The sequence below is a fragment of the Coffea eugenioides genome, chromosome 6, assembly GCF_003713205.1.
Source record: "Coffea eugenioides isolate CCC68of chromosome 6, Ceug_1.0, whole genome shotgun sequence".
Classification (NCBI taxonomy): domain Eukaryota; kingdom Viridiplantae; phylum Streptophyta; class Magnoliopsida; order Gentianales; family Rubiaceae; genus Coffea; species Coffea eugenioides.
In genome coordinates, this window is record NC_040040.1 from 25,322,667 (window position 1) to 25,336,659 (window position 13,993).

The 13,993-nt window shown below is 36.2% G+C and overlaps 2 protein-coding genes and 1 long non-coding RNA gene across 5 annotated transcripts; all 3 read left to right on the top strand.

The window, feature by feature from the left end:
• Positions 1 to 1,169: 1,169 nt before the first annotated feature.
• Positions 1,170 to 5,365, top strand: LOC113773941 (disease resistance protein At4g27190-like). The gene is made up of 5 exons (XM_027318533.1): positions 1,170 to 1,440; positions 1,511 to 2,778; positions 3,003 to 4,040; positions 4,707 to 5,307; positions 5,358 to 5,365. Exons 1-5 carry the CDS (start codon positions 1,170 to 1,172, stop codon positions 5,363 to 5,365), a joined length of 3,186 nt encoding a protein of 1,061 aa, XP_027174334.1.
• Positions 5,366 to 5,421: 56 nt separating this feature from the next.
• Positions 5,422 to 6,928, top strand: LOC113773135. The gene is made up of 3 exons (XR_003468753.1): positions 5,422 to 5,504; positions 5,622 to 5,701; positions 6,542 to 6,928. It is a non-coding gene; the product is annotated as an uncharacterized LOC113773135 (long non-coding RNA).
• Positions 6,929 to 11,205: 4,277 nt separating this feature from the next.
• LOC113775605 (probable dual specificity protein phosphatase DDB_G0269404) lies at positions 11,206 to 13,321 on the top strand. 3 transcript variants are annotated; one of them, XR_003468904.1, is made up of 3 exons: positions 11,206 to 11,328; positions 11,453 to 11,513; positions 12,712 to 13,321. XR_003468904.1 is itself a non-coding variant. In XM_027320560.1 (2 exons), exon 2 carries the CDS (start codon positions 12,759 to 12,761, stop codon positions 13,188 to 13,190), a length of 432 nt encoding a protein of 143 aa, XP_027176361.1. In that variant the 5' UTR covers positions 11,206 to 11,305; positions 12,712 to 12,758; the 3' UTR covers positions 13,191 to 13,320. The 3 variants fall into 3 exon arrangements, 1 of the variants encoding a protein (XP_027176361.1); XR_003468903.1 differs by having other exon boundaries at positions 11,206 to 11,305; XM_027320560.1 differs by lacking the exon at positions 11,453 to 11,513 and having other exon boundaries at positions 11,206 to 11,305; positions 12,712 to 13,320.
• The last annotated feature ends 672 nt before the right edge of the window (positions 13,322 to 13,993 follow it).

The following is a 13,993-nucleotide window of genomic DNA, read 5'->3' on the forward strand; positions in this document are numbered from 1 at the left end:
TGCTCCACCGCAATTGCTGCCCTTGTTTTTCCTTCCAACGCCGTTCCCTGCTCCACCTGCTTATACTCTCGTGCATTCCTTTGTGCCATCGTACCCAGGTCCTCCGCAGGTTTTTTGCATTCGTCCACCGCATGCCCCAGCCGCCAGCAGGTGGAACAATATTTTGGCAGATCATCCACCGCAACCTTCTGCCAGAAGCCTTGTTCCCCTGCCACAGCTACCCACACCCGTGAACATATCGGTTTCAGCAGATCAACCTCTACACAAGCTCTAGCTACACTTGGCCTTGTTCGATGCCGTGGCTGAGTCCACAAAAAGAGGTGTTCCTACTGGGTTTAGAATGGAGAACAACGAATGCTTATCATGGTAATGTATCGGCAGTGCCGGTAAGGAGACCCACACCGGAGCTAGCGAAGATTCACGATGAACATGAAATTCTCTGGTCCAACGAAACACCCTCATAGGGTACTTACCAAGCTGCCATAGCCCTCGTGTCCAGATGCGGTTGAAGTCTGCTTCTGCTGCACACTTGAGGAGGACGTGACGGTAGTCCAGTAGTCCCACAGAAACCTGGTCTCTGAGATTTAGTGACATGAAGAATTTTCTGATGTCTTCCAATGGTGGTCTGCCATGGGAGAACTTACCCACCAAAGCCAGGCGGTATGGTGCTGCCAATCTGTCCGCCTCTTCCCTGGAGAAAACCACAGCCGCTTCACCCTTGTATGTGGTGTTTTGCCGAATCTGAATTGGAGATGTATCTGGTTGTGTGAATAGTTGGGAGAAAGATTTCTTCTTTGTTGGTGAAGCCCCCTCTTCCGGGGGCTGAAGAACAGCCATGGGCGGCTACCCTAGCGAGGCAGCCGAGAGAGATGCAGTTTTGTCCGAAAAAATAGCAAAGTTATCAATGGTAACCTTGGTACTACAAGATTAAAGGTACATCAGAGAGAACAATTTAAATAGTACCAAGTATACCTTACGTTTTGCTTTTCCCAAACACATTTCATTAAACTTAGTCCAACGGCCTAACATTTTTCTTTTGGATCTTATGCATTGTTTATTACCTCATTTGTATATCCATGAAGTTTTTTCTTGTTTTTCATGCATTTTATTAGATCCCTTTTTTCCCAAATAACATAGTTATAGGCATTTGAGCATGAACTATTGCAGTAATGGCCATCCAAGATATTGCTCTTTCCATTGTGGGGCCATTTGTAGAGAAGTGTGTTAACCCAATTTTGCGCCAATTCAAATATTTAATTTTCTACAAGAGCAACGTTCAAACTCTGAGCAATGAGATCAACGGACTTGGGCTGCAACAAGCTGAAGTTCAGCGATTGATAGATGCAGCAGAAAATAATGCTGAAAAAATTAAACCAACTGTTACTGATTGGATGAAAAATGTAGATGATCTAAAGAAAGAGGCATATACTATTTCTCAGGGTAGAGAGTGTTGAGGTGAATTGCTTTAATATCGTTAGGCTTCCAAATTTGAAGTCATGTTATTTGCTAGGCCGACGTGCTGCAAAAAAAACAGATGTTGCTCAGAAACTTATAGGAGAGGGGAAGTTTGATCAAGTTGGGTACATATCTCCATTAGGGAAGATGACTTTTAGTGAACAGACCCAATCCTCTAAAGAAGGCCTAGTTAGTCGGATGTCAAAGAAGAAGGAAGTGATAGAAGCTCTAATGGAAGATAAAACAAGCCTAGTCGCGATTTGTGGTATGCCTGGTGTGGGCAAGACTTTTTTGGTAGAGCAAATCGCAGACCAGGTTAAGTTTGAAAAGTTGTTTGATGAAGTTGCCAAAGCAAATTTGTCTCAAATTCCAAACACAAGAACTGTTCAAGACCAACTTGCCGAGCAGTTAGGATTGAAAATTTCTGAGGAAACTGATCACGCGAAAGCTGAACGAATGTATACGAGATTAAGCAAAGGTGAAAAGAGAATTCTTGTTATATTGGATGATGTTCGGGAAGAAGTTGATTTTAAGAGTCTAGGAATTCCTGTTAGAGGTGAATGCAAGGGCTTGAAAGTTATATTGACATCTCGCCTCTCTCATGTTTGTAGTAGAATGGGGGCTAAAATTTTTGAGGTCGATGCCTTGCCAAAGGAAGAAGCTCGGCATCTTTTTAAAGAGGTCGTCGGAATTTCTGATGATTCCACTTTGAGTGATGTTCCAAACCAGGTTGCAGACGAATGCAAAGGTTTACCTCTTGCAATCGTTGTTGTTGCCAAGGCATTCAAAAGTAAACACACAACACCAGAATCCTGGAATATTGCCCTTCGACAGCTAAAGAAGTACACAATGAGAGACATAGGAGGAGTTCAAGATTTGGTGTTTTCAAGCATTATGTGGAGCTATGATCATTTGGAAAGTGCTGAAGCTAAGTCGTTACTTTTGCTTTGCAGTTTGTTTCCCGAAGATTATAGTATTCCACTTGAACGTTTGGTTAGGTATGGGAAAGGGTTACAATTGTTTCACGATAGAGAGACATTGGGAGATGTAAGAGACAGAGTACACATGCTTATCAATGAGCTCAAAAAGTACTATTTGTTGGTAAGTAGTGATGGCGAACAAGAAGACTTTGTAAAATTGCACAATGTCGTACGAGATGTTTGCTTGTCAATTGCATCAAAAGGCGAGCATGTATTTTTGGTAAGGAATGCTAGAGTTGAAGAACGGCATCCTTACGCAGCCATTTCACTAACAGTGAAAGATTACAGAGTTCAACTACTTCCATTTGGCAAGAAGAGTCCATGGCTTAAGCTGTTGCGTTTGGTATTCCAATCAGACACTTTGTACCTATCAATAGATTCTTTCGTGGGAATGGAAGTTCTGAGGGTCATGGAAATTAACAACGCATACATTGAATTTACAATATTATGGCCTGCCCAAATTTAACGAGCATTTGCACACTGTGCCTGGATGGTTGCACATTGCGCACGGGAACTTCATCAATGGTTGGGTATATGACGCAATTGGAAATTTTGAGCTTCTTCCAGTCTGCACTTGAAGACGATCAGTTTCCAAGGAAAATTGCTCAGATGAGTAACTTAAAGTTGTTGGACTTGAGGGTTAGACGTAGCCTCCAACCTTTGCCTCGTGGTATCCTGTCAAGCTTGAAGAAACTAGAAGAATTGTATTTGGCACCTGATTATCATCTGCACCTGGGGAGAGATAAAGAAGAAGAAAGAGAATGCATTAAAGAGATCATATCACTCTCCAACCTTGAATGCCTCCAAATTCATGTATATGACCTTAACCTCCTACTCCAATTATTGCATGGATTTCCCGCTCAGAGGTTGTCAAGATTCCTCATTGAAGGAGCTGCTTATAATATGGGCTGGAGAGATCTCAGTAGGGACTTTCAATTTGGGAGGACTTTCGAACTTCATTTGTCTCAGGATGAACAGTTAAAACAAGCATTGGATCCTGCAGTTACCAGAATTGTCAAGAGAGCTGAGACTCTCACTTTGGACCTTTATGATGTGTCAAGCTTGAGGAATCTTGTGAGTGACTTGGATAAAGATGGACTTGCCAATTTGAAAAGGCTTCAACTAGTGTCTGGAGTATGCCAATGCCTTGTTGACTCCACCACCAACCTAGTTGCTCCACATGTTTTTGGAGATTTGGTTTTTATGAATATTGTGGAATGCAGTTTGCAAGAAATATGTCATGGAAATCTTCCACCTCGGTGCTTCAGTCAACTTCAAGAGGTGAAACTCCAAACTGTAGATACAATAAAGTACTTGTGGATGGGAACAATTGAACCTCCATCGCTTTGCAACCTCAGTGTTATTGAGGTCACCTATTGTGATCAAATTACAGTTCTATTCTCACAATCAATATTGAAATGTCTGGTGAAACTCCGAAGTTTAACGACAGAAAACTGCAAGGAGTTGGTGAATATTGTTATGAGGGAAGAAAGTAAGAAGAAGGAAGTGCTTGAGCTACCCCAACTCAAAGTTTTAGTCCATAAACACACCACCGTAACGGGTTTTGGCACCAAAGATGATTCAGCTGATGCTTTTTTCCACCAGGTTCTCTCTCTCTCTCTCTCTCTCTCTCTCTCTCTCTCTCTGTGTATAATTATATGATATACTCTGTATACTTCTTTTCTGTCAATCAAGCACTTTATCTCAGAACCTGTTAATTTAACAACTCAAAATTGTTTCATTAGGCATATTCTAGCACTTGAATGAGTTTGCTAAAAATATGCTTTGTGTAGAATCGTTTAGTGCTAGTAAGAGCCAAATCATGGTGAATATCAATATCCTATCGATAGCAAGGATAAGCCCTCTTGGTAAATTCACCTTTCCTTCAAGTCATTTACAATGATTCAACTAATTAAAACTTTAATCGAAGTTTTGAAATACATTTGATTCATACTTGGAGTTTCTTAGAGTATACAAAAACAATGTTTATACACACATTTCAAGCTTTGAGATGAACTTAGATTAATGACATAAATCGCTAGAAAACTAAATCTAGACCCAGCCAGCGATAATGGACAAATTTTGATGGGTTTTTGGCACACACACCACACACGGACAGCACATACATATATACACACACGTATGTATAATGAATATCAATGGTGACTACAAATGTACATACATACACAAACATATTTGATATCCCATGCATGTTTTAGTTGCATTTTGCAATCCACATAAGCTTTACGTGACAATTACCAAATTTTCCAGGTTTCACTTCCTAGCTTGGAAGAACTCGAGTTTGGACCGAACACGAGTGACGTGCAACAAATAATAGGAGGTGAAATGCCAAGTCAGTCTCTGGAGAACTTGAAATTTTTCCGGCTGGAGGACTGTCAGGTTCGATGGATTGCCAAAGCTGATGGAGTGATAATATTACAAAATCTGCAGAGACTTGAAGCTCATGGATGTGACAAGATGAAATCACTCTTTGAATTTGAGGGGCTGAAAGTTCCTAGGCAATCCCATGAGGAACTTGCAATTCTTCCCAAACTAGAGTCCCTGACATTAAGATCCTCAGGATTAACTCACATTTGGAGGAATTTCCCTACAGGGGTTCAAGTTTTCCGGAACTTAAGGAATCTGAAAGTATGGCATTGCAGATTATTACAATGTTTGTTTTATCCTCCTTGTGTGGCTAACATGCTTGTAAGCCTTGAGGTACTAGTAATTGGTTGTTGCGACGAAATGCATGGAGTTATAGGTGAGGAAGATGAAGAGATCAGTCAAGAAGATGATGTTGGAAATCACAGAGAAATTGCGTTGGAAAGAACCAATAAAGAATTTGTGTTTCCCAAACTGAGCTCATTAGGTTTTGTTAATCTCCAAAATCTTGGCAGCTTCACTGGTAGTCACCGCGAGGATTGTGACTTGAAATTTCCCTCACTGACTGAATTGGAAATATGGGGTTGCCTGGAGTTGAAGAAATTGTGTTCTGGAAAGTTGAATGCACCATTACTTAAGAAAGTGAAAGTAACAGAGAATACATATATTCCTGTGGATTTAAAGGTACAAATATATGTATATCCTTATTCTTTCTGACCCTTTAATCTTGTCTATTAGTTTAGTCTCCCAAAGAGTTGAGAGTTTACGTTTCAGATTTTTGTTTCTGAGTATATTTTACAGGATAGAGAGCTCAGCTTCTTTACCACATCAGAGATATTTGGGTTCCGCAGGCTGGTCGAGAACAGATGGAAAAGTTGAAGGTACATAGATTTTAGTGTCTTTTCCCTTTTACTTTTGTTTTTGTTGGGAGGGGATTTTTTTGTTTTTTGTTTTTTTTTTTTGGGAGGGCAGGAGAATGGAGGATTAAATTTCCATATGCAATATGTGTGCTTTTGATCTATATGAGTCGATCCACTCCATATAATTGAATCTGATTCTTCAGAGAGCAATATTACATTCGAATGTAGATGTACACAATTTGATATGTTTTTTATATGTTCAAATGTTTAGGTAGCCCTTAAACAGTTTTTCACCTCATATACACGTTCTATTGTACAATTCCAACGAACTATAGTTTGATTTACATTTGTGCTAGCTTGCATAAATATGAATAACAGGAAACTGCTGCTTTTGATCCTTTTTTACCTCTGATTTCGCTTACCATTTTTGCCAAAGGAAAGACGAATTCACGTCCCACCTTTCTGACTCCACACCTTATATAAACTTTAGTACGGATAGTATTAGTCCTCAATGCATTAGAAGTTTGAATTTGGAACGAAGATGTGTGGATTTAACCCCTCCAGCCCTCCTTATTTGCTATTGTATGATCTTTCTTATTTCTATTTGTTAGCAAATAACTCATGCTGTTGATATTTAATCATATGCATTACAGGTTTTATGATTCAGATTTTGAAACCTTCAACCTCCTCAAATATGTAAAATTGAATTTTCATATGGGAGAAATTAAAATGTAAACTTGAACTTTATATTTCTAGTGAAAATTGATTTGGGAATTATATATTTATTTATTTTGGACATTATATATGTAACATGCAGTTGTAATATTCATGTTTGTTTTGTTTTTTCGGTGAACATTGTAGGATTCATCAAGTTGAGTCGATAATATGGCCTGGTCACCACGACTGTGCTTGATGGATTGGGCTACTGGACATGGACAAAAATCTTCAGTGCTAAAGGAATATGTGTGGAGTTTATATAAAGTGTGTTTCGCTTATTTTGGTTTTTTCTTTTACAATATAATAAAGGATATCTTTCTTACAATATCAGTGTAGAAATCTTTTTATATTAATAAACTTGAGTGCATGCCGAACGTCTAAATGGAGAATTTTTAAAAATTTGAAAAAAAAAAAAACAACGCGTCATGCACTGAAGTTATCAATGTAAAAAAATTTCTACACTGAAAATGTACAAAAAGATTAATCCAATATGAATTGTATTGTATGTACTGTCTTATGTCTTTTCAAATTGGACTTCATTTTTTATAGGTAACCCTGCTTGTGAAATGCCTAGGAGGCAACCATGTGATATGTTTGTTTTGTAACTATATATTTTAGGTGCTAATAAAAATTCTTCTTAAATATCTCTTACTGATGATCGTTAAAAAGGAAACCAACATATATACAGAAACTGTAAGGCATTGAAAATCTAGTTTTTTTTTTTAACATCTCAAGGCAACTTAAAATTATTCTTAGCCTGCAAGAAGTTTTTCTTTTTTTTCTATATATTTTTTAAGATTTTTTGTCTCTACTAGTTATCCCTGGCACATCCCATCATCCCTCTGACGTTCATTAATTGAAAGGGTGTAAGTTTTTTTTTAAAAAATGTAAAATTTAAGTGAAAAGGTGCTAAAAGTAATAAAGGATAGGAAATTTGAAGATACAATATTATGTAATTGGGCTGCCATTCAGAAAAATCTATCTACCGTATATGGGGGCTATTCGTATTAAAAAAACAAAAATCTATCATTTATTGCTATTTACACCTACTATTCAGCATCCAAAGTTTTCTCTTTATGATATCCACGAGAAATTCTGAAACTTTAGTTGCAGTCATGGTGAAGAAATGTGATTTCATCCTCCCTCATTGATAGAATTGTAATAAAGGGTTGCCCTGATCCAGTTGAAGAATTTGAGTGTTCAAATGGTTGAATGCAGTGAGCACTGGAATATAAAACAATTCTATATTTTTAAAACTCAATTTCGCACAAGAATTCACACACACCACAGGAGCAATTTATCTAGTAGTCACTAACTTTTTGAAAAGTTGACTTTGACCACTCAACTATTAATAGTATATTTTATCCATTGAACTATTAAAAGTATAAATTTTTGGACCATTTCATCTGATTCCACCATTAATTTTTTAGATCTAAAAATTTAATAAGTGTAAATCGTGACGGACCCTTAGAGTTAGCAGAGTTGCATGGAATGTAGACGAAATGATTAAAAAAATTCTTACACATTGATAGTTCAGTGGGTAAAAATATACTATTAATAATGAGTGATCAAATCTTGGACTATTCTAAAGTCGTGACTCCCGCCTAATTGGCTATCATATACTATATTATATATATATATATATATATATATATTCGACACTCCATTTACCTTCTAGAGAGAAGAACAAACTCGACAAGCATGAATTCAAAATCAGTATAAAAATGGTTACTACATTAGACCCACATTGCATTTCACCATCCACAAATTGTTCTGGGTGATAAACAGTACTTCAAACCTGTGGTGACCTGTAGCGAACTCTAAGGGTCTGTTTGATAACATAAAAAAGTGCTGAATCTGAACTTTTTCAGACATTCAGATATTTTGAGTGTTTGATAAATGAAAATACATTTGATGAATTTGTTAAGTAGTGCTGAACTTATGTGTATTTTTTTCAGTACAAGAATCATAACTGAATGCTTAATTCTGATAAGAATTAATAAAATTACTTCAACTACCTTATCTTATCTACCAAATCTACCCTTGTTTATTAATTATATTCAAAATTCTTATCTAATTAAACAACTTAATATTCTCTATCTAATGGTTTTCTATTTATCTTTTCTGCCTTTCTAATGACTTTCACATCTTCTCCATGCTCATCATATAATATATTTCATCGTTTATATTAATTTGATTTAAAAATAAATATTATCATTTTCATGCCTAAAAATTTTAAACTAATTAAATCATAGGTTCTATTTCTTTTTTGGATGAAAAGATATAAGGGCAAAATTGTTAAATTTAACTTATTAAGCATTCAGTATAAATGTTTATCAAACAGTATAAATAGGTTCAGCATTAAAATTCAGACATTCATATATTTCTTTTCAGTGCTTAAAATTCAGTAAATTAATTGTCTCAGTATTCAGATTTCAGAATTCAGACTTCAGAATTCAGATTCAGTTTTATCAAACGGAACCTAAGAGTGACCTAATTTAACCATTGGCGTGTAGGAAAGGTAACTTTGCCAATGGCATAAGAGATTGATATCAAAATCTTCTTGTCGAAATTGCATTAATTTATCATTTAGTTTCTACATGCGCTCAAACTTCTACACTAAATAACATTTTTATTTTTGCAATATCATTTGTTGAAGGACTAAAATATGACTACTGAAATTAACGATTTCATATGTTTAACTAATAGTTTTTTTAACAAAGTGCTTGAGCGAGCTTTTGGAATTCACCTGAATTCATGGTCAACTAGTTCTTTGACATAAAAGGAAGTATATCGTATAGAGTATGCGCACACACATATATACATATATTTAAAAACAAAAATAGCTTGCGGCAGACTACACAAATCAGCAAGTTCAAAATCTATGATATTGACTATAGTTCGTTGATCACTAAAAATCACACGAACAGTCCCCAAATTGCATCACAAGGGGTGCAAACGAACCGATCTCAATAGAGTTAGTCGCGAGTTTATCTTATCAAAACTCAAACTCGAGTCAAGTTCGAATAACTCAAACATATTAACAAGTTTATCAAGCTAGCTTAACCGAGTTCAATTGAATTTCAAAAAAACTATTTTATAAATATTGTTATGAAATGTCTATCTTATCTCTTGTTTGGTATTATGTAAATATTATTTTATATCACTTGAATTTGATCAAACTCCAATAAACTGAATTCGTTCAAGTTCGAACTTGAATAAGGTAAAATTGAATAGAGTTTGGGCCTGAACTAACTTTAAAAGTTCAACGAGCTCGAACTCGAGTATTTTAGCTCAAGTCTAGATCGAGCAGTGGAATGAGATCCTCCATTCAACATATAGCAGGGAACTTACTTTAGTGTATAACCGTTACAGCCCAAAGGCAAGAAAAGCATGATCCAAAAAAGAAAGAAAAAACAGCTATGTATTAACAAGCACAAAAAAAGTATTTAGTATTTGAGCTCAGTCATTGCTGTCTAGTGTAATACAAAAGCTTAATAGACAAACACAAACAATCTGAACTCAGTATTTAGTATTTTATTTACAGTGATACGTTAATCTAGTAGTGAACAATCAAGATGCAAGTCTTTGTCAGTTTAGTCTAATAAACATGATATATTCCATCATGTATAGAAAAAAGAACTAAGTGAAAAAGGTAGGAACAAGGACTAGAAGTCTAGAACAACATCGTGAAGTGAGATCCTCCCAATTTCTAACCAAGAAACATGCATATCCCAGCACTAATGATTTATTCAGAATCCTATCAAGTTGTGAAATTTTCGTTATGTATACTATGAAAAGAGGGATCACCTAACTTTCCAAAATAAATACACCTTGAATTACTTTCATTTTTTTTATTCTCACACAAGAATTCCACTGCATCACAACTCAAAGAACAACTGTAGCATCAGGTATCCCCTTCTAAGTTGTAACAAAAAGAAACAAGCAAAACAATAGCAATGAGCAATCTTCTATGATACAAGTATTAGTCAACATTCAACAAGAAAAAAAAAATAAAATAATAGGACTTGAAAGTAAGTCCTACTTACCAGAAATCAAGGTGGTTTAGCGAAACCAACCAAATTTGATTGGTCGGTGGCTGCTACAGCCTATAGCTAGGTTGAATGATAGCTGGTCCACTAGTCTTGACTGTGAAAAATGGAGAAACTCGCAACAGTCATAGTGGTTTGCATGGTAGTGGTTGGGTGTGAAAATGGAGAAGCTTGCGGTGATTTTTGGTAGAGAAAAATTGATAATTGTGAAAGTGAAGAGGTGACCGGAGAAGATTGAAGAGATGACGGGAGGTAACTAGTGAAAAGATGGTTAGTTGTTGAGTGGTGAACTGGTGGTGCGAACTACAGGGTGCAACTGAGAGTTGAGATTTGGAAGGAAAATAAGAAATGATTTTGAATGAAGGTCAAAGAATAATCTAACTCTTAATTCTATTATTATATAGTGTAAAATAACATATATGCCCTAACTCACGAGTGGAGTTCGAGCCTCGGCGAACCAAGCTTCGTCGAGCTTTTAGGCTTTCGAGTTTATTCACGGCATTAGTAAGCTACGAGTGTCTATATTTTGTTACGTCAAGTTCTCCAAGCATGAAAATGAAACTTGCACGGGACAAACATGCAAGCCAACTTGACGTCTGCCAATCAGAGAGGTGAAATAATTCTCAATTTGCTTCAATGAGTTCTACACGTGCCAAAGATTCTGCACAGCCCCCGTCACACGTGTGAAACTCCCAATCAAAAAAAAATAAAAAATCTATGAAAATGAGACGGAAATTAAAGAACGAAAGAGCGCATTCCCTAAGGACAGACACGGGATTTAGTAGTGATACCAAGAACTTTTTGCTTTACCCTTCGCTGGTAATCTGACTTCACTCGCCGGAATATACTTCCACCGGTAAGTCCCCTTAACTTCTTCAGGTACAGATTCAAGGATAAATGCCTATAACCTTCCCTCCTACGTGTGTTCTTTATTGAAATCAAAGATTGTGTACTTGAGTTTCATTTTTTTTTTCTCATCTTTTACTTTGTATACAATAAATAGGTTTAGAAAACAGTTGAGAAAAGAAAGGAAAACAAAATTCTGGGTGAAGGGTTGTTACCAGGTATGCGTAATTCTTATTTTTGGATGACATGTTTTGGATATTTTTAGATTTGATACAACTTTTATTTGGTTTTGCTTCATTTCTCTTTTTCGTGGGCAAAAAGGAGAAAAACTGAGGCTTTGGTGTTTTTTTTTTTTTGTTCTTTCTTTTTGTTAGTGAATTTTGTGGGGTGATATGCACATTGACATGTCTGTTTAATGTTGTATGTGTCTGGAATTTGTGTCTTTGAAGGTAGACTAATGAAAAGATTGGAAAAGGAGAAGACATATATCTGTGTTGCATGATTTGATTTTATATACACTATCAGGGTAGTAGTAAATTTTTTACACAAGTAGCTTTAGATTCACACCATGTGTATAATAGAATCTTGTGAAATGACTAGGTGTTCAACATGTGGATCCGCTCGTGAAATGAAACTTTTACCCAATGCATGGAGGAACTCGTGTTTTATTGGTGTAACCTGTGGTTTATTGATTGAAAGAATGAACTCAATTCGAAAGTGAACTAAACTTAGTGTTGTTACTGCTATAGATGCTGTCTCATTTGCATTAGTTGTCTTGTTCTTGCTACATAGTTCGTCAAAGGAAAGGGACATAATGGATATATGGGTTTGTCGTATATAGACCTGTTAGTATGCATATATAAACTTAGTTGTCATGTTCTTGCTACATAGTTCGTCAAAGGAAAGGGACATAATGGATATATGGGTTTGTCGTATATAGACCGGTTAGTATGCATATAGAGAAAATGTTGTACAATTGAAAAGTAGGCTTGGGCACATTTCTCACAAGTGAAATTCATGGTGGTTGATTGTTGTGTTTAATTTATTAAACTCTGCTTCCATAATTATTTTTATAACATAACCAGATCAAGCAAATGAGAGTGCATCATTTCCCGAATCATAATGGTATGTGTAAAGTTACTCTTTTTGGTAAAAAGTTAATTCGTCATGTACTTTAGTTATTTTGCTAGTTATCTAATCTGATGATAATGATCTTTTTTTTTTGTTTTTTATTTTTTTGGGGGGGGGGGGTGGGAGGAGGGAGGAGGGAGGAGGGGAGGTCTTTCCTTCAATTTGATCAAAGCAAATATGCAATTTACAGTTGTTGAATTGATTTTACACCTCCAAATGAGGCACTGATGAAATGTCAAGTCTGGCTTATATTTTTTAAGAAAGATTAATCTTTTACTATAACAGGCACATAAGATTTGAGTTTCTAGAAGCAGCAATATCATTTGTGTGATATGCCATACCTGGTGCGGGAGAATCTGTTTATTGGCAATATTGGGGATGCTGCAGATGTTCTCCAGCATGATATTGGTGAAATTACACATATATTATCAGTTCTCAGCTCCGCATCAATTTCATTTTTCTCAGAATGGCGAAGGGAGATCCTGATCCCTACAGAAGAGATTCGTAAGGTGTATGTTGGGGGTTCAGGAACAGAGGATGATTCAGGTGATGGGTCCAAGAGTTCTCTGGCACCAGAAAAGGTGCTGTATTCCTTAGAGAAAGCAGGGAAGGATTTGAAGTTTGTAAGGATGGCTGTACCATTCAAAGATACAGAGAGTGAGGATCTATTGGATTACTTGGATGTTTGTTTAGATTTTATTGACCGAAGTAGAAAAGAAGGGTCTGTATTGGTTCACTGCTTTGCTGGTGTATCAAGAAGGTAATTCTCATTTGCCGATTCTTTCTACTTTTGAAGTTTGCTTGTTCCCACTTTATAGCTGAGGTACTTTTCAAATTCCTTTTGCTGGTAGAATAACGAGTGTTCATTGAACTGATGTCGGTTATTCTGTGTCTTGGGGTGTCACAGTTTTGTTGGTTGTTGCATATGAACCCACAGTTTCGTAATTACATAGTAGGCATGACAATTTTTGACAAACAACAGTCCCTTAGAAATATCGTTTATCTTGTATTCTATAATAATGGAAGTCCATTTTAGGAATCTGTAGTCAATATGTCCAATTATGTACTGAATTCTTCTTTAATGTTATCACCAATGACAAAGCTTGTCAACTTCAAAGCCCTTCTTTCAAAACGCATTTATTACATATGATAATGTCTATGGATATTCCTCTTCCAGAAATTAATGTCTATGTTGTTAATGCCTTATTTTTCTCCGAGTTTTTGACAGGATCCTAAATGCGACTCACATTTGTATTAAATGAGCTAATACCTTTATGAAAATCTCATATTTAGCACGGTGGATTCATGCTTTGAAGGATGTTGCTCCTTTGATTATTTCCTGGTTGATGTTATTGTCTTTCATTTGCTTGGATTTTAATCAACTGTGAAATCTGTGGAGTAACCTTCTCCAATATGTCCAGAATTACAAAAAGCCATTTTTTTAGTAGATGAATCACCCTATGGATCTAAAGGCCAAATGGCGGACGTCAAGCCACCTTATGTAGAGATTGCTGTTGCTACTTTGAAGTAGCTAATCCATTTTACTCAACATGATCTAAAATGTTCT

Excerpts from the sequence above, each read along its gene's own strand:
- LOC113773941 (XM_027318533.1), top strand. The coding sequence starts at position 1,170 with ATGGCCATCCAAGATATTGCTCTTTCCATTGTGGGGCCATTTGTAGAG. Across the intron at positions 1,441-1,510 it reads GGCATATACTATTTCTCAGG|GCCGACGTGCTGCAAAAAAA; the intron begins GTAGAGAGTGTT and ends GTTATTTGCTAG. Across the intron at positions 4,041-4,706 it reads CTGATGCTTTTTTCCACCAG|GTTTCACTTCCTAGCTTGGA; the intron begins GTTCTCTCTCTC and ends CAAATTTTCCAG.
- LOC113775605 (XM_027320560.1), top strand. The coding sequence starts at position 12,759 with ATGCCATACCTGGTGCGGGAGAATCTGTTTATTGGCAATATTGGGGAT.